Source organism: Alosa alosa, chromosome 2 (assembly GCF_017589495.1).
Source record: "Alosa alosa isolate M-15738 ecotype Scorff River chromosome 2, AALO_Geno_1.1, whole genome shotgun sequence".
Taxonomy (NCBI): domain Eukaryota; kingdom Metazoa; phylum Chordata; class Actinopteri; order Clupeiformes; family Clupeidae; genus Alosa; species Alosa alosa.
In genome coordinates, this window is record NC_063190.1 from 24,906,304 (window position 1) to 24,931,303 (window position 25,000).

Here is a 25,000-nt window from a genome sequence, read left to right on the forward strand (position 1 = left end):
TGCGTGTGTGCGTGCGCGCGCGCTCTTGTGTGTTTTCATTTAGACACTTATTATGTGTTTCAGACACAGGAAACACTCAGGCGCATCCACTCCAGCAAATGGAGAGTGCCAGGCCCCTGCTGCTCGCCCCTGAGCCTCCAGCGCAGGACACAATCTCGCTGCATCTCATAAATGTTTCACCTCTTCTGCCTGCGCTTGGCCCCGGCAATGACAGCATCCTCTCCGGGTGGTAAACGCCACTGCGCTCTGTGCTCTGTGGTGGTGTGCAAATGAGGGGCAGACTCGCAAATGAGCGCACCGACAGGCCGCCACTGCGCTCTGGAGCGCTCTCTTTTTTTGTTGGCCGTCTAGGCATGCAGGGCAACACAAGCGATTCCCAATGTGGAAGACTCAGAAGCCCCGACAGCCTTGAACACACCGTCGTACATTTTTCCTCCCCTTTTTTGTCCTCCGACGCTCACAGCTAGATCCTGGACCAGGCGCTTGCCAGAGAGCTGGGCCTGCTGTCTCGTCACGCAGTGCGAGCTAAACATGTTTGCCATTAAAATCTCCTTATCTGCCTTCTCCTCCTCATTTCCTCCTCTCACAATTCGCCTCCTGTGTTTTCCTCAGGGTCAGAGAGGACTACACCGGCAGGTATATATGAACACCTGTGCATATGCATATGAGTGTGTGTGTGTGTGTGTGTGTGTGATTGTATGTGTTCCTGTGTGTGGGTGTGTGTCCGGGCCTCGTCTCCTGGCGTTCTTTGTCCCTCTGAATGTGTTTTTCATCTTGATCTGGTTAACCTGCGACCTGCCTCCTCCAGCCCCCCACACACACACAGAAAAAAAAGCAACATCCTGAATAAATATTTGAGCTGCAGTGTGTGCGCGCCCTGCCTTCCTTACAGGCCTTCCTGCACTGTGTCAAAGGAGATTAATGTAGATGTTCTAATGCACTGGGTTGGAGGCTCACACACACACACACACACACACACACACACACACACACACACACACACACACACACGCACACACACACACATATACATATACTAGGGCTGTCAATCGATTAAAAAATGTAATCAAATTAATTACATACTCTGTGGTAATTAATCTAAATTAATCGCATATATAATTTTTGCTATGAAAATTTTAAATATTTAAATTCAAATGAATCATTGAATAATCAGCATTAGTGACATTAAAGTTCAAAAACTCTTTTATTATTATTTTCACTGTTCAAATAATGGCCATATTAATCTATGACCTAATATGCTGAGGAAATAAATTCAAAAGTGCTTCGGGAAGAAGTTTTTTTTCACATACAAAGCATTTCAGGGCCACAGATATAACCTAGGGGACGTAATGAAATTAGATTAACACTCCCCTCAATGTCAACACTATTTCTTTGCATTGATGTGAGCCTTTAGAGTTGACACACACACACACACACACACACACACACACACACACACACACACCCACACACACACACACACACATTATACATATACATATACATATACATATACATATACATATACATATACATATACATACACATTCTCTCATTCATACACACATGCACACAAACCCAGACACATATGCACAGGCAAACATGCACACATAAAACAGCACAAAATCCTTCCTCACATTAAGAGATGTTCAAGTTGAGACAGGGAGGAGACAAACAGACACATTTGATTTAACATTATATATATTCACATACAATCTGATGAGGGTAAGGCAGTGCTACAGATTGCAATAACACCCCAGGGTCTTACCTGTATCAGACCTTGTTTCCTGTGGGCTCTGTGGTGGCCAAGTTGAGCAACAGGCTTTAGATGGACACATATTGGCTATGGAAGAAGTCTTATACATTTTGTGTGTACTGCGTAAGTGGTAGAGGGGCACACCAGTTGATTCCTCTTCCACAGGATTTGAGCTCTGCTTTATTTGTATGGGCCTGATGGTTATGATGATGAATGGTGCTATGTTGGAGATCTAAACATTTTATTTGTCCAAAGGGGGAAGAATGTCAGAGCCAAATGTGGTATATTTGTAGGATGGGAACAAGGACATTTAGTGTTAGTTTGTATAGTTGAGAGAGAGACGGTTATGTCATTGTGTGTGTGTGGTGTGTGTGTACTCACTCTGAAGAATACGGATATGGCCTTGTTCATTGTGCTGGACAGTGGAGTCATTGTGTGGCACTGGCTACTACACTGGCTAGAAATGGTCTGCCTAACCTACCAACCTTCCTGAGGAGAGTCAAGAACAAGGATGACTGAGTCCAAAGGTGATGGTATGGAAGTAATTAAAAGAGAGAGAGAGAGAGAGAGAGAGAGAGAGAGAGAGAGAGAGAGTGAGTTCAGGCAGGGAGAGATTAACACCCTAATCCAATATCCCAAAGGCAAGGAGCCACACACCATTCAAACCACCACATCTCACTCATCACTAAAAACACACACACACAAGTGTAAATTAACACCTACACTATGTATTTTGCAGAGAACAGATAATCTGAAGTATCCAATAGGAGATTAGCAGATTCTTTTTTCCTCCTTGGTTTATAAGAAAATCATTTTGAAACATTGGAAAGACACACAGGCCCCATCCATGCAGGCATGGGAGGGATTGATGAAATATTATTTAAGTATAGAAAAAGCAATGTGTGAGGACAGAAATAAAATAGAACAATTTAATAGAGTATGGCAGGACATTTATGAATCTTTATAATCAAATGTTGGGCAAGTTATAAAGACTACACGGGAGAACCTCATGGAGAACAATGTGTGAGTGTAGGGGTGTTAGTGCGATCGGGTGTGTGTGTGTGTGTGTGTGTGTGCTAGGGCATCCAGCAGGTATATAGGTATGTATGGAGTATGAATGGGTATGGGTGTCCTAGGTATATATAGGTGCATGGGTGTATGAGACACACACACACACACACACACACATGCACAATCATCATACGCAATGTACAGTGTCCCACCACATCCTAACCCAGAAGCCACAGCAACAACGGCCAGAGAAGTACAGACACAGACACAGGCACGCACGCACACATACACATACACATACACACACACACACCGACGGGCCATCCAGACCACCACTTTTAACATTTCCGCCTACTCACATACTTCCCATTCTGCGATTACAGGCCTCCTTGTGCTCCCTTGAAGAGCACCCCACTGGAGAAGCACACCATGCTCTCTCTCTCTCTCTCTCTCTCTCTCTCTCTCTCTCTCTCTGTTTACCAATAAACTCATGACTACCATTCTCCCCCAAACCGTGCCCTGGTTGTAAAAAAACCCACAGCTCCATATCCAAACAACCCCTTTGTTGTGGCGTATGTGGACGGCATCCCTCCAGTCCAAGTTCATGTTTGTGTGTGAACTGCAGGCCTGGATCAGCCATGTAAGGAATACACAAACAATACCATAGATGCTCTGTCCCTGCTGGACACAGTGCTGACACAAGGAGTGTTACTCGTGGTAACAGGCACACAGGCAAGTACACATACACAAACATAGACTCATACACACACACACAGTTGCATGCACGCATACACACTCATACAAAAACACACACACATGTGCATGCACACACACACACAGACATATACATGCACACACAACACTCTCTCGCTCTCTCTCTCTCTCTCTGCCTCTTGCTCTCGGTCTCACTCTCTTTCTTTCGTTCATACAGACATACACACATGTAGACAGTGGGCCTCTATCACAAGACCCAGTGCATCCTCAGGCTTTGTTCCAGCAGCTTCCTGTGAAGTCACACCTGTTACATAAGCCTCAGCTTCCTGTCTCTCTCTTATTCCTTGATGCCCCCTCCACACACACACAGACACACATAAGCACATACATAGATACAGGCCAGGGGTAGAAAGCATGTGTGTACATGAGTGTCTGTATTTACAGTATGTGTGTGAAAGAAAGAAAGTATACATGGAATAGGCACCTTCTGCATAAGGTACTGTATGTATTTACAAAATACATTTTAAGTCCACCTCTTGGTTTGGTAGCCCAGTGACCAGAGAGGTCTCACAGTGAGATCTCGACTCTCAAGCCCCTGTTCTCCATCTCCCTGTTCCTCCGTCCTCTCCTCTTCCTCCCTCCTCTCCTCTCCTCCTCTCCTCTCCTCCTCCTCTCCCTCCTCCTCCTCCCTCTCTCCCCTCCTCTCCCCGGCCCTCCTCTCCTCCTCCTCCCTCCTTCCCTCAGCCTCCTCTCCCTCTCCTCTCTCTCTCCTCTCCTCTCCCTCCTCCCTCTCCCTCTCCCTCCCCTCCTCCCTCTCCCTCTCCCCTCTCCCCTCTCCCGCCTCCCTCTCCTCGGCCTCTCCTCTTTCCCGCCCTCTCCTCTCCTCTTCTCCTTCTCCTCTCCTGCTCCTCCCGCCTCCTCTCTCCCCGCCTCTCTCCTCCTCTCTCTCCCTCCTCCCGCTCCTCCCTCCTCCTCTCCTCCTCCCTGCCTCCTCTCCTCTCCTCCTCCCTCCCGCCTCCCTCCTCCTCCTCCTCCTCCTCTCCTCTCCCTCCTCTGCCTCCTCCGCCCTGGCCCTCTCCTTCTCTCTCTCCTCTCTCTCCGCCTCCTGCTCCTCCTCCTCCCCTCAGCCCCTGCCTCCTCTCTCCTCTCTCCGCCTCCCTGCCCTTCCCTCCCTCCTCCCTGCTCCCTCCGCCTCCCTGCCCTCTCTCCTCCTCCGCCTCCCCGGCTCCCTTCCTCCTCTCCCTCATCTCCTTCCTGCTCTCTCTCCTCTCTCTCCTCTCTCCGCTCCCTGCTCCTCTCTCCTCTCCCTGCTCTCTCCGCTCCCTGCTCCTCTCTCCTCTCTCTCCGCTCCCTGCTCCTCTCTCCTCCTCTCCGCCTTCCTGCCTCCTCTTCCCTCCTGCTCCCTCCCTGTCTTCTGTCTCTCTCCTGTCCTCCTCTCTCCTCTCTCCCTGCTCCTCTCCCTGCTCCTCTGCTCCTCTCCCCTGCTCCTCTGCTCCTCTCCCTGCTCCTCTCTCCCTCTCCCCTGCTCCTCTGCTCCCTCTGCCTCTCTCCTGCTCCTCTCCCTGCTCCTCTGCTCTCTCCTCCCTGCTCCTCTCTTCCTCTCTGCTCCTCTGCTCCTCTGCTCTCTCCTGCTCCTCTCCCCCTCTCCCTCTGCTCCTCTGTCCTCTCCCTGCTCCTCTGCCCTCTCTGCTCCTCTGCTCCTCTGCTCCTCTCCCTGCTCCTCTGCTCCCCTGCTCCTCTGCTCCTCCTCCCTGCTCCTCTGCTCCTGCTCCTCTCCCCTGCTCCTCTGCTCCCCCTGCTCCTCTGCTCCTCTGCTCCTCTCCCTGCTCCTCTCCCCTGCTCCTCTCCCTGCTCCTGCTCCTCTGCTCCTCCTCCTCTGCCTCCCCTGCTCCTCTGCTCCTCTCCTCTCCCCTGCTCCCCCTGCTCCTCTGCTCCCCTGCTCCTCTGCTCCTCTCCCTGCTCCTCTGCTCCTCTCTCCCCGCTCCCTGCTCCCCGTGGTCCTCCTCCTCAGGGGCTGCTTGCTGCAGTTACTTGGAAACACCTCAGGCCAGGACCAAGAAGAAAAGAAATGAACAGAGGAGCTTAAGGCCACACTGCACACAGCGTGGTGACACACACACACACACACAAACACATCCACACACACACACACACACACGCACAAATCTGTTCATACGGAAACACACACAACGGTTTCAGAAATAGCCCATTTCCTCACTTAGGTCAGCTATTTCAAGACTTCCTGTCAAGTCTACAAGGTGAATGGGGTGTGAGTCATTGAGTGTTTGTCTGTCTCTGTCTCTCTCTCTTTCTCTTTCTTTCTCTCTCTCTCTGTGTGTGTATGTGTTCATGTGTCAGAGTGTTTTCCGTTTAAATCCTCAGGACGAATTAAAGTCCTGAGGCTTTTTTGCCTGATAATAAAAGTCGGGCTTGCTTTCAAATGTGTGTTTCCTCAGATGTGCACTAAGTCTCTCATAGGGAGAACGGGGCCTAGTCACACTATTCTCTCACAATAGACTATATATACACAAGGGTTGTACCATATGACAGGCCTATGTCATGGGCCCATATTTCATATTCATTGTATTGTCATAATATTTCAGTGCAAAATGATTAAACATTGACTTGAGACACTTATGACAACTTTTCCCATAGTAGGGTAAGTTGTTGCACTTGATTATTAAGCAAATCAGACTAATTGTATTTTAATAGATTTAATCTTTCATATTAAAAACACTGCTTCAGCGCCCCCTGTTACCCCCAAAGATACTCGGGTTAGCCAGTTACCCTGCTTCATAATACAGCCCTTAGGTCAACTGTTTGAAAAGAGTTCCACACAGACATGGCAGAAACAACTATCGAATGTAGCAAATCATCTATTCTATGCCATAGTTTTATTTTGAAAAGTAGGAAAATTGTGATAAGCTCATTTTCTTGTGACCTTGATCAGAGGTCACAAAATGTTGACTTGTTGAGAGTGTGCCCCTAGTTTTGGAGAAATGTACCATGTGGTAGCTTATCCAGTGTGACAACTTAACTTATCCCTTTCCCCTGACTCTTTCGATATGTCCATGCATTGTGTATTTGTCTAAATCCACAAATATCTTAATAAATTAATGCTTTATTATAAGTGTATATAATTATTTGCTCTTCATATGCACAAATACTTAAGGGTGCGTGTGTGTGTGTGTGTGTGTGTGTGTGTGTGTATGTGATGTCTGCAATGTAATTGCAGCAGTGCTGGCTGTGTAGCAGAGGAAGTGTTTGGCTTTGACAATGAGATCCCCAGGAATGCACTGCTCCACAGGCCAAGTGGGCGTCGGAAGCCAAGTTTGGTTTGTGTTTGTGTGTGTGTGTGTGTGTGTGTGTGTGTGTGTGTGTGTGTGTGTGTGTGTGTGTGTGTTGGCCTGCCTGGCCCCTTCAGTGCCTCAGGGGATGGCTGCACTCAGTGGAGGGCCTGTTTTTCAGTGCAATAAGCATGTGTGTGTGTGTGTGCATAGATGTGTGTGTGTGTGTGTGTGTGTGTGTGTGTATCTAAACCTGTGTGTGTCAGCATGTGTAAAAGTACTGTTTGTGTGTGTATTGGTGCGTCGTGCATGTGGCTGTGTATGTGGGTGTGAAGTGAAGGTGTGTTTTGCATTATTTAAGACATGGCTAACTGCAAATCATTTTCAAGCTTTAATAAAACATGCAGAAAAGCTGAGTGCAGGTCACATGGCTATAGATGTGGTGCCCTCGTGCATCTGCACACGACAGGCATAGGAGTCCAACTTTCAATTCACCACATTCAAATCACCCCCATAGACGGACCCCTCACATAACAAGTGAGCTCTAGATCTAGCACACAAACAGCCCGTTTTGAATCTAGGGTGTAGAGATTCCTTGTAAATATTCCCCTCCGACATAATGAATGGGTTCCCCATTGTTGGTGTGGTGGCAGGAAGAAATCTGTCCATTCGAATAACAAATTTCTTGCTTAAGAGTTGTTGTTTTTCATGTCAACCGACTATATTCTGGAGCAGCGCAATCCATTTAGGCTGGGTGTTAGCACAACCTGCCCCTCTGATACCAGCCAGGCAGCAAAGGGTGATAAGAAGTGCTTTCCGGAGGAGAGGAGGAGGGCTGGTGAGGGGAGGTGATCGGGGGACACTGGCTCTTTGTTTAAAGGCTCTGCTCGGTTGGATTCCACGGGCTTTTGGAGAATGAGGGAGTCTGGCTGGTGCTCACTGAAACGTTTTGGCGTGGATTCAATTCTATCTCTCTCTCTCTCTCTCTCTCTTGGTCTCTCTTTCTCTCTCATTTGCACTCCCCCTTTCTCTGTCTCTTTCTTTTTTCCTCTCTCTCACCCCCTTGCCCCTTTCACCCATGCCTTTGTTCTCCTCCACTGTCTTTTGTCCTCCTCTCGTTTATTTTTTGGTGTTGGTTGTCATAAAGGTTTCCTTTCTGTTTCTTTTTGTGTGAATCTCATAACACACTGGGACCTGGTGGAGTCAGGCAGTGCAAGGTGCTGGGTGCTGGGTGGGGTTCTCACCTTGTCCTGTCCATCAGGCTGAGTGGCATTACATTACACCGGTCAGTTTGTTCCTCTCCCAGGATGCTCTCGAGTGGCGGCGTTTGTGGCCAGTGGACCCTCCAGACTGATCTGATCTGGATCTTCAGCCTGGGCCCTGACCCTGGACCAGCTAGTAGCCACTGACTTGGTACCAAAGAGAGAGAGAGAGAGAGAGAGAGAGAGAGAGAGAGATATGAAAGACATATATAGAGTATAATAGGCCAAGGTAAAGATGGTGTGTGTGTGTGTGTGTGTGTGTGTGTGTGTGTGTGTGTGTGTGTGTGTGTGTGTGTGTGTGTGTGTGTGTGTGTGTGTGTGTGTGTGTGTGAGTGAGTGCATCAGTGTATGCAAAAAGACAGATAGACAGAGGCATATAATTAGCCTGCTAATGTGTGAAAGAGTGTACACGTGGAGTGAGACTGTGTTCAAGAAAAAGAGATTGTGAGAATTTTTTGTCAATGAGAAAGACAGAGAGAAGGTGGTGGTAGTGTGTGTGTGTGTGTGTGTGTGTGTGTGTGTGTGTGTGTGTGTGTGTGTGTTAGGGTGGGGGGTTGGTGAGTACTGCACCAGATGTGCAGGGGAGTTTTGCAATATGTCATCTGCAGAAGGATGTCTGCTGGAGGCCGGGCTGCATGGAAGGGTTCACTTAGGAAATGCTCCGACTGCTCCCAGACCCAGGGGCCCCCGCACAGCGCACAGAGCCGAGCGGCGCGGCACAGCGCAGCCACGTGACCCAGCCACCAAAGCAGGCCAAGCAGAGAGAGAGACAGAGAGAGAGAGAGAGGATGAGAGAGGATGAGAGACAGTGGATATGAAAGAAAAGAGAGAATGAGGGAGAGTGTGAATGAGAGTGAGAGAAAGAGAAAGAAAGAGAGATAGAGAGAATGAGAGACAGTGGATATGAAAGAAAAGAGAGAATGAGGGAGAGTGTGAATGAGAGTGAGAGAAAGAGAAAGAAAGATAGAGAGAGCAGTGCGTGGCGGCTGCTGGTGCATGTTAATTGGTCCCACTTTGGCACTGGCAGAGTTGCGCGTTCCCGCTTTGCTGTCCAGTGAGTCGGTGAGGAGAAGGGGCCGTGTGGCCGCAGGGGTACCGCGCCGGACCACAGGAAGCCACACGTGCAGTGCTGCGCCAGGTTGCTGAACCTCCTGTGAACACCATTTATGCCTCTTCCTCTTGGGTCTATAGCCATAGGGTTGGCTATTGAAAATAAATTTATATTTAATATAGACCCTTTCAAGAGAGTTCCATTATCAGCATCATAGTTGGCCCCACAAGGCTTCCGTTTTAACATTCCATATGTTATCTTAATGCAGCTTTGTTTTTGTTTTTATTGTTGAAAGGGTCTATACCTCTGTGTCAGTGGCATTGACTGCTTCACTAGTGGAGCCGCTCCATTGTATCTGTGTGTTTGTGAGACTGGCACTCATGAGAGAGGTCAGGGCTGGCCAACACTAAACAACAGCTCCACATGCATACTCCTAACTGCCTGTTCACACTGGGTATTGTCTTGCAGCCGGGATGCCCTCCATGACATGAAAGCTAATACGCAAAAGTTAAGAATTAGCCTTGGAAAGGCAATACAACATGCAAAGAAAAGAAGATGGGGACAGATGGAGAAAGGAGATAGAGAGAGAGAGAGAGAGAAAGAGAGAGAAAAGGATGAGTGTGCACAGGATGTGCATGCTAATAAGGATGACCTCTCTGAGTTCAAACTGTAATGTGAGCCAGCAGCACAGGGCAGTAGAGAGGGGTGTGGCGACCTCATTTTAAAAGCATTGTGTGTGTGTGTGGCTAATGCTAACATGAGCTCAATGCACCACTGGCAGCAGACACAGTTCAGGAAAAGAGTGTGTCCTTTGAGGGCTTGTTGTGTTGGGAGTTTGACAGGGATTTATAGCTTGACACTGGTTGAACTTCCTCCTGAGGAGGGTGACTTGATGTTTGTGTGAAGGAAGCCAACCCTGATGAGTATTTATGAGTATGTGGTTCGTTGTTGTACAGTGTGTGTGTGTGTGTGTGTGTGTGTGTGTGTGTTTAGACAGTGGATGAGGCTGGTGAGAAATACACACACGCATGTGTATGTCACCTGGAGCAGGCAAATGACAGAAGAGCAGGCAAGTAAAAGTATAAAGTGTGTTTGAGTGATTGTGTGTGTGTATGTGTGTGTGTGGTGGGTGCGGGGGTGGGGTTAGTGCCTCCGGCTCAAGTGGAAGTTCAGTTCTGCCAGAGGGAAATTAGTTCAACAGTTGCATCTCCAGGTGCAGAACACACACGCACACACACATTCATGCACAGACACACACACATTCGCACACGAGGGAATTCTCCCTGTTTACCTGTAATCAGGTGCTGAGGTGGGGAGGCCCAGGTGATATAAAAAAGGTTCCGGGTTTGATTCCTCTTGGCCTCACTCCACATGAAATTACTCTTATTGGAACAACTTCTGACGTGTCTCCCCAAATATACACCTGTGCACACATAAAACACACACACACGCAGAGGCGATTCTAGAGTCTGTGGGGTCCCCAAACAAAAATTCCCTACCGAGCCCTACCGACCAGTGTTCATCACCATTATGTTAGGCTATAAATAATCTGACACCAACGAAAAATGAGATAAAACCTTTTTTTTTTTATTCCAAATTTTCCAAACATGAAAAACCTTGTTATTTTGAAAATATAAATGTAAAGAATAAAATAAATAAATAGATAAATAAAAAAACAATATAAAGTATAGAAGTGAAATAGTTTTTATTGGGGTCCTATACCCAAAATTAGTAATTAATTTATCTTGATGAACTCTGTTTTAAGTCCCCTTTCAATATTGTGAAGAGTAAATGTGGGCACTACAACACTAGGCTACAATAATTTTGGCATTGACGGACAGTTTAACACGCCTGACTTATTCTAATTACTTCTTTGGATAAAGTCTATCTTTTATTCTTAAATAAGCTAGTTGCTTTACCCATCTCCTGACAATATTACAATGTTTATTGTTTGCTTACAGGAAATATTAGCATGCAGAGTGAGAAGCGAACTACAGGAGTTGGAGCTGGGAGAAAAATAGCTGGGCCTATAAAGAGGAATGGAAAGAAAATTTTGGGTTTTGCGTTACCCGGTTTCACAAATGCAAAACCTGTGTATCTGAACGCTGTCGCTGTTGAAAAGAATATCATGCTAGCAGGATCCAATGCATTTTGGTGTTCTTTCTCATATTTGTTTAAGCACCAACTCGCAGTCTGATTGGTGAATAGGCTATTTGTAAATCGATATCGTAAAATAGAATATTTTTAAAAATAGGACTGCCAGAATAATTTGACTGGGCCAAACAATATTAGTGGCGGCAGCTTTGGCCGCCTGTGGCCGATTCATGTCGTAGATTATAGTTTAAACTTGAGGTGTGTCAGTGATATTTTAATTCCATGTCGACTGAGCCGACAGGGATTTTTTTTTTAAAGTATAACGCCCATTCAGCCGACCAGGAGTTCAGAACTGCATTAGTCTTTATTATCTTTATGAGGAGGAAGGCAGACAGAAGCATAGCCTAGCTTACAAGTGTCTGTGTCAGTTTGAGGACAAGAAACGGTGCATCAAAGGGTCAAAATATTGGCAGCCAAAAAGAATAGTTGATAACAGAACAAGTGACGGTGTAAAATTAAAAATCTTTGGCGGCACGCCATTATTGTGATTAAAAAAATTATTGTGCATGGTCCTTACTCGCATCGCGATTAACACGTTATGGCTGACAGATAGGCCTACAGACATAACGTTAACCATCTCCTTGCTTAACTAGTTGTAACTGTCGCTAGCTAGCTGAAGTTTATTGTCGTATAGATGTAGCAAACCATTTTCAATCTTTCTGCCAATTAACATTAGCCTATTATAACTTCATTGAATAGCCTAAATGCCAAACTCCAATGTTGATCCGTCATCTCTGCACCCTTGATTGACGTTTACCACAGTAGCCTAAATATGTGCGGATTCTTTGAACTCTTTTGAACACAGATCCGCTGTTTATAAGGCCATTGCATATAGGGCCTAAATGTACAGATGTACTATTTGTACAACAGGACAGGAACACGCAAAATACATCATTCAATCTCTTTTGACGAAATTCTCGCTTGTCCCACCGGAAACGCTGAGACCATGTTGGGGGCCCCCTAGCGGCTCGGGGCTCCAAGCAGTTGCCTGCCTTGCCTGTTTCCAAGGTGCGCCTCTGCACACACACACGCACACGCACACGCACACACACATGCACACATTCACCAACATGACACACATACTGTACATGCACATGCATACACTCGCACACACATAAACACACATATATGCACACACACTAAAGTCACACAGTGCTTTCACACACACACACATACACTCTGTCCAGCGCCGCCCCATGCTGTTAAGACTGTTCAAACAACATCTGCGCTATGTCGAGCGTTTGTTCAACTCGGCGTAATTCCTGTGTCACATATGCTGAAGTGTACGGACAGCTGAGAGGCTGAGTTGAATTATGTGGACCTCACCCCCCCCCCCCCCCTCCAGGGTTATGAAAGCTGCAGCCTGCCTTAACCTATTCACACTGATTAGACACTCTCCAGGCCTCAAGGCTGGTCTGTCTCTGCCTCAGGTGTGAGGAACAAAAAATAAAGTGTGTGTGTTTTGGAGGGGATTGTTTGAAAGGAAGCGAAAATTAAAGGCTTTTGAGTATGACATGCATGTCAGGTGAGATGATGCTCAGCCTTAGAGCCACGTCTATATGTGTGTTTTGTAGGTTTGTTTGAGTAGGTCTGCATTTGTCTTTCTGTCTGCCGATCTGTCTGTCTCTCTCTCTCTTGTGTGTGTGTGTGTGTGTGTGTGTGTGTGTGTGTGTGTGTGTGTGCGTGAGTGTGTACGATTCAGAGGCTAACATCTTACTGGAGCCTCCAGGAATCACAGGTGCAAGAAGCATGTCATAACATGTGATATCATCATCCAATTGGTGGCTGACACGTGGGAGCACAAATTTGCATGTATTCCTTACTTCTTTCCTCCCTCTCTCTCTTTCCCTAATTTTCTCATCGCCCCTCCCTCAGATTGACATACACATGAACTAAATTCACTTAATTCTAGTATCAAAACTGTAATGACGCAAGTGTGGTGAATAAAAAACAAAACAACGTTTTATATTTAACAATATATATTTCCAATTTCAATGTACATTCCGTTTTGACATAAGCTTTTATTCACAAACAAAAAGTAGGCATCTAAATAAATACTATATAAAATAGAACTTCAAAATAAATATATCTATACAGGGACATTTTATATGGGAGGTTCTGCTTTGTCATTTTAAAACAAAACGAAATAGTATAGAGCTCTTTTCCCTCGACAATGCAAATATAAAAAAAAAGAAAATAGAAAATGAAAGACAAAAAGAAGGATCCATGGAGCACGGACAAGCACACAGGAAGTGTTGCTTTCTTGAGTGAATTAAAAGCTCTCATTGGCTAAAACACTCATAGCCAAAAGGCTGCACCACGGAACAGAAGGAGATGAAGTCACAGCATTCTGGCGAGGGGATGGAATGTTCCCTTCCTGTGGGGGAGCGATGATTGAGAGCATGCTCAGAGGACCGGGTGAGCCAGTGGTCCGTCTCCCCCCGAGCCACAAAAAAGAAGAGCCAAAACGATAAACTGAAAAACAGGACAGAGAGAGAGAGAGAGAGAGAGAGAGAGAGAGAGGGGAAGAGAGAGACAGAAAGACGGACATTGAGCAGCTAAGAGATTCACTGGTGAATCAGATGGAATGGAATGTGGCTCGAGAGGGACGTTCAATCCCATCCAGAGGTTTTTGACAGAGTTACGCAGCACAGCTGTACATGTCAATCAAAACAAGAGGATGTAGCATAAGATTCTTTTTTGGCGGGTGGGGTGGGGGTGTTGGTCTGAGACTGCAGCAGTGAATAGAGAATGACCGACTGGATGTGGGGCTGTTGGTAACAGACATACTGGGGACTAAATTACTCCAAACTAAAAGACAAGGTCCAAATGTTGGCACCTCACTCAAACAGGCCAGAGACACCATGAAGAGGTATTTTTATTGCCTAGCTACACTTCTCCAAATCAAGTGCTTTTACTAAAAGACCTTTCCATGCCCTCGTCTTTTCCATCACCCACAATCATTAGCCAATGATATATATATATATATAATCTATATTTAACTCTCTATACATACATATATATGTATATAGATATATTCATGTTTGTGTGTTTTAAAGAATCATTATTACACTGTACCATGCAATTTCCAGGACATTTTGAACTCACCTAAAGATTGCTAGATTCTTGGAACTATTTACAACATGTAACCTGCATAGGTTTGTTTCTAATATTATCGACAAATTGTTGACATGTTAGCAACGTCCCTAACTATGCAAGCCTCACCACTTATCACTATTTTGGCACCTATCCACGGGTTTATCTGCAAAAAAAATGTAATTCTCCTCATACATTCAAGACTAAGAACAGTAGCGTTTCTTTTTTTTTTTCGTTATGTTTCGGCTTGGTGCACCAAGACACGTACGGGCAGGATCATGTGCAGTGTCTGGTGCGTGTGGTGGCAGAGTGATGACATTCGCATACAAAAAGTGTGAATCTAGACGGTGGATTGGCAGAGCCCCTTTCTGCCATTCAGGCATCCTAACAAAATAAAGGTACAGTACCTTTTCAAACTTTTCATCTTTTGACTACCTGGTGCACAATAAAGATGTTTCTAAAAAAAAAAAAAAAAAGTAGTGGAAGTGTACTCCTTTGGCAAATTCTTCGGAATACCATATAAGCCAAAAACATACATTAGAAGAAAATAGATACAATTTTTATGACACACACACACACTTTCTTTATCTCTCTCACACACACATACACAGCTGAGCAGCAAAAATATTAGATTATGTTTGGTATATATTAAGTGTAGTAGACTACAGGGGCAGGGGCTTCACGAACCGAGAGGGGATTGTTTGGCCATTATCTATAATACTGTGCTTTTGTCCATTATAAGGGGTATTGATTCTGCTAAAAAGTTAGTCTAAATGGTAAGGTGGGTTTATTTTGTCAAAAGGCTAGAGGGTTCAGCTATCGTTGTGGCTTGCCTTCAAACTTAAAGGAAGGTTATGGCCTCAATCTATTATTAGCTTACAAATACCACCCCTCTCCTCAACCACCTAACTCTTAGAAATTCAGAATAGTCTCCTTTATGTTGTTTCCTTTATGCAGAGTATACTCAACCTACATATTTATCTGTTTCCTATGGTCAACATGATCCCTGAGGTGGATCTTCAACATCTCACTAAAACATCTAGCGATCTGGTGTTTAACCCTTGACAAAGTTCACATCCGGGCATGACATGCATATCTGAGAGGAGGTGTGGAGGCATGTTAATTGTTATACATAAATTAAATAACAAAGAAAAAAAAAGACTTCTTTTTTCTTTTTTTTTTTAAATAGAGCCTCCTTTAAAGGGAATTTACCCCTGTCTTAGAACAGTATGGCCTATGACTACAACCTCCCTATTGGCTACTAATGACAACAGAAGATTCCAGCTTGCTTTAGATCTTTTGTCAAAACACAAGCTTCACAACGTCCTAGCAGTGGAAGGTAGCACATGCTGTGATTGTAAAATGTCATACGCTATAAATTCACTTCTGTCTTTAGCTAAGTCAGATGCTATGTTTAAGCCACTGTACTTTTCTCCTGTTACTTCTAGTGTGGGCAATACTTGTTTTTCTCCAGAAGAAAAAAGAACAAAACACAAGTTTGAACGTTAAGAAACTTGACTCCTATACCTGACACTATAGTGATACAAGTTGTGAGTAGGCTACTTTGATGTGTGGCCAAAATGTATTAACAAGAGCTGTTAAGCCTTCTGGCGCTGAAAAACTAACAGCAACGGCATCCCAACAGTTCTCCTCTGCACTTGTAAAAACAGGACTGTGAAGTAAGCAAGTGTTTTTTTTGCCAGGCTAATATATGCAATGTTGCCACTGCTCTTTTGAGATGTCACACTATGACACTAGGACTTGCATCCAGTCTGAATCCTTGTGAGTAAGTACCATGATTAGAGGACCTCCAGCAGCTTGGGAAGAGGGTGGGGTAAGGTTGTGGGTGGCACATATCCTCTCAGATTATCCTCTGCCAATGCAGTCTGTCCACCATCGGCCCCGAACGTCTCAAGCATCTCGCCACCTCTGGCTAGCCATCACGAAGCCTGCTTGTCCAAGCCTCCCCCGTTTTTTCCCAGAATCCCCGCCACCCCGGCCTTGGCAGCGGCGGGCGCCTTGCAGCGGCAGCCCGGGCGGCGGGCGCCGTCGTAGCACTTCTGTGAGAGTTTGGCGCAGCCCACGGCGGGCAGGTAGCAGAGTAGGCAGGGCAGCGCCATCGAGAGCGCCGCCATGAAGGACCAGCGGGCACAGCGGTGGGCAGGCCCGCACGAGCATGGCCGGTCGGCGCATGAGCCCTCGTCGCCGTCGTCCTCGTCCTCGGCGCAGTGGTAGAAGACACCCTTGACCAGGCACATGCAGGTGGCGGCGTCCACCAGGCTCTGGGCCGAACAGAGGCATGCTTGGTGGCACACCCAGCAGGAGGGCAGCGCCCGCGGCAGCGTGCACTCCGTGCAACGGCACTTGCCGCAGCGCTCGCACAGCAGCAGGTGTTTGGCCTCGGCGGGCAGCAGCGAGCCCACAGGGCCGTCCAGTGCGGCCGACCCGGCCGTCTTCAGGTCCGCGGGCTTGGCGCTGAGCAGCTTGGCCTGGAAGCCGCCGCTGCCGCTGCCGGGGATGCGGCCCAGAGAAGAAGCAGCCGCAGCAGCAGGGGGAAGTGAGGAGGAGGAGGAGGAGGTGGAGTTGGAGGAGGCCGTAGTGGTGGTGGTGGAGGCCGAGTCCAGCACTGGGGTAGGGGCAGCATGGTCCAGCAGGCGCTGGTCGGAGGAAGTGCTGCTGCTGGAGCTGATGGAGCTGGGCCGGCCGCTGAAGCTGATCCATGGGTGGGTGGAGTCCTGCGTGTGTGGGTGTGGATGGTGGTGGTGGTGGTGATGGTGGTGGTGTTGGTGCTGTGGGTGGGCATCAATCTGCCGGCTGGCGGCCAGGTGCTTGGGCTGCGCATGCGGCTGCTGGCAGACAATGGCCGCCGGGCTGTCGATATAGTCGTTCTCTACGTGCGACGACTTCATCTGCTCGATGGGGTAGATGGTGAGCGGGTGCTGCAGCCGGCCGTAGGGCACGCGGCTGTCCAGCAAGGGCTGTACCATGATGGAGGACGAGACGCCGGGGATGTGGTGGGGTACTCTGGACTCCATGGGGCTCAGGGCGGTGTCCCTCGCACGGCCAACGGAGAGCGGCGCGGCACCTGGAGGTCAGTGCTGGGGAAAGAACAGAACTGCTGTCAGCTGACCACCTCCTAAGGAACTTGGGTACAGTCTGCCTGGTCCCAGCAAGGGTTAATTGCAACTATCTAAGATGTGAGAAACAACTTTTACCTGTTACATGTAAAATGTCTACACTACTACTACTTTTTATACGGTTGTCAGATCTAACATTTGCATTCATATTTGTAAAGCATAACCAAATATTACACCAGTTTTGTAGGTGTAAAATTAGACCTATTCAAGGTAAATTTATAAAATGAAAGCTGCTGTCAGCAATGTTAGCATTTCTTGCTAACCACTGCCAGACCTAGTCACTTAGTCCATCCCCTCCCTTCTACGCAATGTACAAACACAATGATTGGCAAGTAGGGATGGCTGTCTTTTTGGATGTTTCCTGATTGGTTTGTACCACTTGAACAGAGTTTTTTTTTTTTTGTTTGTTTTACTGGTGGTTATAGCAATTTTAAGACCCTTAATTACGAAAACACCCAAATCCTTACAATCCTAATCAAATGGTTAGCCCTTCCAAACAACACCATTTTCTTCCACCATCCATATGCAGCAAGCATTCAAGTAAAAATAGTAAAACATGTTTGCCAAGTGACTGAAGTCCATTTTAGGATCCAAAACCACTGAGAGGTACTTCAAGGCAACACTGTGGATTGGCAACTATGTGGACAAAGACCACTGAAGATAACTGAACTAAAGGCAGGCGACCAACATGCTTGTATGACTCATACTCTGACTTTGAGAGTTATATCTAATTGCAGAAGGAATATTTTCAAACACTTTATCTCGGTGACTCTCAATCATGCACACCTGAAACGGGTAAACATGACAATACGTTAATGTGTAATTAATAGATTATTACCATGTTGTTAATTTCTCTATAATTTGCGCACCTCATGCAATACATTTTTAGACGTAGGGAATACGCTTTTAAAACTTTGACATTCGAATGTTTAAAGAATTACTACAAGATATTTTCATTGCATTTTCAACCTATTGAAAACCAATTCTTGTCCACTGTATATTCCAAATCAGGCTATCCTATGTTCAAATTTAGGATATTATTTTCTGTAAATCTTGTACCGGCACAAACATAGGGCTAGATATCTAGCCATTAATAACCGTTTGCAAAATGACAGACGTCTTCCACGGCATATGGCAACTTTATAACAAATAAAATAAAAAAAAAACATTGAGATTAGAAATCTTGCCTAATCTAGCCTATGTTATGCCATGTCAGCGTGCACGGCTTTATCGCCAGATTGGTGAGATCTTTTAACGCGAGATACGGCGATTTAACCACTAGAAAGGATAAACCTGTTGCGACATAGCTTGTTTTGGCACATACAGGATGTGAATACAACCAGCTCTCGGTAACGTTAGAGCCTTTACGCCACAGATGTTGACGGCGCTTTCTCCCCCTACGATCTCACTGGTTCATAAGCGTACTGTCGGGGAGAGAGGTAGGCTATTTCATCTGGCGTCATTGGTATACTGTCATGCCTCTGTATTATATGATAAATGCGCGTTGTGATTCGGAGCTGTGACTCATTTCGACTTATGTGAGGAGACACTAGACGTTCTTCCAAGTGCGTTGAAGACGGTGGTCTTATACACGTTGCGCATAATTTATCAGGTATAAATCGATTATTTAATCGACTTATTCTCCTTATCTATTCTAACTAGATTTCATACAGAAAATGATCACCCTCTGACCTCTGCTCATGGTAAACGCAAAATCTGCAGCACAGAAGCGTAACGCAATGGTCCGCGATAGAACGCGAGAAGCCAACTGCCCATAAAAATGGCACCAGCATGTCCGTCACCAACACGTCGTCTAGCAAAGCTTTCGATCTTCGTCGAAAGGACCGAAGAGTTGCATTTAAAGTAAGCTATTTCGTGTCGTATGCCAATTCCAGTCGTTCGCCCAAACCGCGCAACCTTGCTACAGTTGGATCCGTGGTTGAGAATTGATACAGAGAATAAAAACAGGTCCAGCTCATTGCAAAAGACCGATGGACAGATATATCAACATATTCACGTTAGACTAACACCAAAGATAAGCTTTTTTGAAGATTTATCAGCAAATAAATTCACCCCTTAAATGTACAGCAAATAAGCATTTCGTAAACTTACCAGTTTAAAGAAATAAGACATTTCCCTGTTTCTTGAATGCAGCGTCTTCGTGTATATTCCAAATATATAAATCCCAGGTAAAAGCGTGTAAGGGGGGATAAAAAAAACCTTGACCACAATCCGTTCGAAGTGCACTGCAGTGGAGACGCTGGGTTTTTGATACGATGTTGCAACTACATGAGGAAAATGGCTTTTTATGAATGGGAGGGTGAGACACGTACTGCGCAGATGCCTTGACAGATTTTTTTGTGAATGGGAGGGCAGTGGAACTCACAGCGCAAATGCAGCGGTTACTTTTTTATGAATGGGAGGACTCCGAATTTCATTGCGCAAGCGTGTAACCAGAATTTCATGAATGGAAGAATGGGAGGCTTTTCGTCACAAGGGCAATGTCGGAGAGGATTACATGAATGAACCAGCTCTGCGTCTCACGCCACGCTGCTTATTTATGTATGTGCTAGCCCACTCATTCATTCAGTCAGTCAGACCCTCACTGAGCCCCGCGATCCAAATGAGCGAAGTGAACAATTGCTACATGAAACGCAATGTAGGCCTAATTGAGGAAATACAATTATGGGATATGTTTCATTTCAATTATTTGATTATATTGATACATGTCTGCGACTATTTATAGTCCAAAAGACTTATTCATAGGCCCAATCAGCATCTTAGGCTACTCAGCTCAGCTTACATGATTGATATAGGCCTACTCGAATATTAAATCAGGAATGGCGTTCCTTTCTGAATGTTGTAGCCTAGGCTATGCAAATAAGGTTAGCAAATGCCAAGCAGTGCGATTCAGTTACCAAGAGAGAAGCCCTTTGGTATAAGCAGATGGATTGAATTATATATCATTCACAAGGCCATGACACTCAAGCACTGAACCCAGATGGTGTTGGCTACATTTCGTCACTAGTAGCCTATTAGTTCAACCATGGATTAATCTTTAAACTCTGCGTTGCCTGCACTTCATACTCGCAGTGAAAAACACGGCCAAAAAAAAAACAACTTCTATGACTTGACCAACATAAATATATTTACTGCTCTGCGTCGACTTGGCTTTTTTGAAAGACGTAAGGAAAAAGGTTCACAGCGAGCCTATTGAGCTGTCGAGCTGTAAAACGCGCGTTTATGATGTTCCGCAGAGAAACACAAGCAGCAGGGTCCACAAAAGAACAGGATGTTGTTGATTTGTAACGAAACCACACGAAGGAAATGAGTGTGAATTTCCTTTTTAACATCCCACTGTCTGCGCTGGCCCCACAGCGCTCCCCCCGCCCGCGGCTTGACTGATGCTGTCAAAGGTTAATGGTGGGCACCTACATTAGGGCTCATTTCCATGACAACATTGCCTTTCTTTTAACCTTTAAACACTGTTCGTTGCTACCCCCCTTAATTTAGCCTACTATTCGTGGTCCATTTTTTCCAGACAGTTTTAACTGCTCTTATTTTTACATAAATACCAATAAAAATGACAAAAACTATTTTTAACCCTCTATGGTAGGCTACCCATCTTGATATGCTTGTAGAAAAAAATATTGGCATTTGTTTTTTCTGTTTAAAAATGTACACTTTAACAATAATAATACTATTTTTTATATTTTATTTTTATATATATATTTTTAAGATGTGTTGCCTCAAGGCAACATTGTACCATAACGATAAAAAGTAAAATAATTCCTATTTTTAAGAATTAAAGCTAACTTAACACCTATAACTTAACACTAGAACAAAAATATGTATCTGGTTTTCAATGTAGCCTATTACAAGTCTCATACTTAACAAAAATCTAATTTTAAATTTAGTTGTTAGCCTACTCCCAGGAAACATTGTACCATTGTGGAATGAAAATCAATATTTTACAGATATGAAGTTATAATGATTAAAACATACAAATTATCATATGAAATAATCAAAATCACTGTTATTTACTGGTTAAAAGCTCCATACATCTCCCCAAACATTCTCAGGTATACACATACACACACAAGCACCCACACACATCCATGAGTTTGTGCAAGTACACCCATGTATACCCATGCACACTCATGCACACACACATAACATCCATTTTCCCTCTGCCTGCACCTGACTTTATAAAAGTTTAGTAAGTAATTTGTCTCAAAAGAGAAACACAGGGGATAGGCCTACACTGTAGCAAATAGAGGGATCAGTCAGGCCTCAAACTGGGGGCTATGGGGTAGCAAGTGTGCAGCTGGACCGCAACACCAAAAAGCCATGGATGTTGGTATAGGAGTCAATCAGGGCACATATTCATATGCTGGCATTCTGTAAAACTTCATGAAGCATGCTCATGCACTTCACACAGACAGGTGGCTCTCATACATCCTTCCATCCTCTGTTCATCATAGGGTGCCTCACTAATGCATAGCCTTTCCATGGGGGCCCTCATACAGGGGTCAACCTGCCTAAGGGTCCCTCATACAGCTCTTACTTTGAGCACATTTCATTAAGCATCACAGCAAGCCCTTTCACTTCTGGCATTATTTAGCAAAAGGAGAAAGCAGTCACCCCACCTGACCTCAAACCCCAATACAAAACCTCAAATTGCAACATGAAAAAACAGGCTCTTCTGTATAATAATAATACATTTTATTTGTAGAGCACTTTATCATAGTCAAAGCACTGAACATTGTAGGGTAAAAAGAGGGCAGGCAGGATTAAAAGTAATAGGTAAGAAAGTAGAATGAAATAATAAATTAGGAGGCACACATAAAGTGTACAGGCAGTTGCAAGTGTGGAAAGAAACAGACATATGCCAGTACAATTAAAAAGTAAAGTATTACATATTTATAACTCTGTTTCTAACAAATGCAGGCAATACATTTGCCAGTTTACTTACAGGCATATGCAATATTTGCTTTTGCCTTGCTAATTTAAGTACAAATATACTTCACTTGCTTTCCTACTTAGTTTATTTGACATGGCCATATGCAAGTCCGTTATGGTACAATGTTGTCTCAGGGCAACATGCCGTTTTTAGTAATTTTCTTATGATGCCTACATTGATATGTTATGACAAGTTGTTGATAATACATCTTTACTTATCAATAAAGGTTGCTCATTTTTTTTATTGATGATTTACTGGAAGTAAAGTACTGAGAAATGCAATTTTCGTGATGGAAAATGTGACGTTGCAAGTAACCTGCACAGTCCCTGAATGAGGAAGCAAAATGACTGTGAGTCATGTGACTTCTTTCTTGCACTGGATAGTACTGGAGTCAAGTTTGTGTGTGTGTGTGTGTGTGTGTGTGTGTGTGTGTGTTTCTCTGTGTGTGTGCGAACATTGGTGGTTCACATGCACAAGTGGCAACATGACAACATGAACTGACAACATGAACCGTGAGTGTTTGTGTGTATGATTCATGTGTAGAATGGGCACACAAGCACAGGAAAGTTGTAGGAGTGTGTGTATTGAGATATCTTTCAACTCCTGGATGAAAATTATACTCTTTCCCACCTATGGCGGTCATTTTTGACCGTAAACAAAAAAAGTGTGACCAAGTTGAATAAATCACTCAAAATTCAAAGAAATTAGACACAATGAATTTCATGTGTTCAGATGCCTTTTGATAAGGTCTTGAGGCAATCTGATGAAAAATGGCATATTTATGGTACAGGGAATGTGTAAATCGGTCACTTTTGACTGAAACAGTGTTAGAAGGTTAAAGAGAATTTTTAATTATTTCAATCTAAAGAAAGCCTTTGTGTTAACTTGCAACTGTTACAGCATTTAGAAAATGCTGATGATTTTCACTAATAATTTTTGATCATATAATGGTCAATAAGATAAATCCTTGAACTAAAACTCAAAAAATACAACCAAGCTCGTGTGGAAATTTCAATATAAATGTCTCTGTCTTTTAAAGCAACTGACTGGAGAAGCTGTGACCTACTATTAATGCTGTGTTTTCTACTCAGCAAAATGACCTCCAACTGGAAATGGGATTAGCTTTCCGGAAATAAAGCCTCCTTTCTCAGGGCCAGCACACAGAGCCATCACACTGTGCGAGCTACAGAAATCTCTCCCCTTGGCCCCATGCACTTACAGCTTGCTTTTCTCTCTAGCTCATCGCCCTCCTCTCCCACAACTTTGAAATGGCGTCATGTTCCACTGCCACAGCTGTGTGGACGATGTGCAGGGATGCTCTGTAATCAGGAAAATAGTGGAAGTGTTGAAAGTGAAAGTGTCTTTAGCCAATAGCACATTCCTCATTCTTTGTCATGACTCTCCCCTACCTTTCTTTATGACTTGACCTTGTGTGAATAGTTTGAGATGGACTTAGTCAAACAGATTCCAAGTGCAGAAATGGTTCTTGTTTCTTCCTTTGAGCAAAAGAGGCCACTTATTTACTCTCAATTTACATTGATACTTTTTTTTTCTCATAAGTTATATTTTGCAAGCACAGAAATCAGGCTATAGAATAAAATTGTTCATGTTTTTTGTGAGGGAGCAAACAATTATGTAAAGAATAGGCTTTAGTTTCTAAACCTAAACTCCTAACCCTATAGGTTCTCTATGGGAACAGGCTGAGGAGCCGTACTTTCTCTAGGAGTACAGTTTCGTCGCAGTGCAAGGCAGGGGAGGTGGCGAGAGCTGTGAACTGAAACTGGTAAGGTGGGGCCGAGCGCAAGGGCGATCTGAACCATACGGCCAGGTAGTTTCAGCTCCTCAAATATTGACTTCCTGGTGCTGCAGAAAGAGGGGTTTTCACTGGCTTTGTTTGTGTGCTTTGGAGTGGGCAAGGGTCCTCGAAGCACAGGAAAGGAGCACAGCGCATGGATGTGTGTTTTTGGGTGGAGAGGTTCTGAGGGTGTGTGTGTGTGTGTTTATATATATATATATATATATATATGCATGTGTGTGTGTGTGTGAGAGAGAGATAGAAAGAGAGAGAGTTTGTGTGTGTGTTTTTCTTATGTGTAGATTTTTGCTTCAGAACTTTTGTCATCATTGCCAGTATAGGGTGATGACTTAATTTGTACCGGACTACTGAGAGGGAGAAAATGTACTTGTGGTGGAATTCTTGGCAGCTGTTTTGATATGCTGCGCCCCGGTTTGGGAGTGGAATAACTTCAATACAATAATCTCTCCACAGGAACCCATTTTGGAAGCAAAGGCCAAAGAAACCTATGTCATGCAAGAGATTTGCTGTAATCCTTCCAGAAGCCCTGCCATACAACTGTCAGCTCATTCTTGGCTGTGAAAAAAAAACAGATGACTGACAGGCCTATTTTTATCAAAGTGTTCTCACTCACAGGAAATGACTTGGTCTTAGAGTTGCTAAGTACACACTCAGGGCAGGAAGTGCTTGGTAGGTTATTTAATTTTGAGTACACTCATTAGAGTTCCTTTCTAATCACCGCTCCATTACAGTCACACTCTTTCGGCGATCAAT

General features: G+C 44.8%; 1 protein-coding gene and 1 long non-coding RNA gene across 5 annotated transcripts in view; one reads left to right on the top strand and one right to left on the bottom strand.

Moving 5' to 3' along the window:
* Positions 1-560, top strand: part of LOC125310961 — a 9,472-nt gene extending 8,912 nt beyond the window's left edge. For all 3 annotated transcript variants that reach the window (XR_007196396.1, XR_007196394.1, XR_007196395.1), the window contains one exon: positions 64-560. This is a non-coding gene — a long non-coding RNA (uncharacterized LOC125310961). The remainder of the gene's footprint in view (positions 1-63) is intronic.
* Positions 561-13,196: 12,636 nt separating this feature from the next.
* spry4 (sprouty homolog 4 (Drosophila)) lies at positions 13,197-19,766 on the bottom strand. Of its 2 annotated transcripts, XR_007192972.1 has the most exons (3): positions 19,581-19,766; positions 16,126-17,429; positions 13,197-13,710 (listed from the first exon to the last, which is right to left on the bottom strand). XR_007192972.1 is itself a non-coding variant. In XM_048238097.1 (2 exons), exon 2 carries the CDS (start codon positions 17,364-17,366, stop codon positions 16,272-16,274), a length of 1,095 nt encoding a protein of 364 aa, XP_048094054.1. In that variant the 5' UTR covers positions 17,367-17,429; positions 19,581-19,766; the 3' UTR covers positions 13,197-16,271. The 2 variants fall into 2 exon arrangements, 1 of the variants encoding a protein (XP_048094054.1); XM_048238097.1 differs by having other exon boundaries at positions 13,197-17,429.
* Between the last annotated feature and the right edge of the window lie 5,234 nt (positions 19,767-25,000).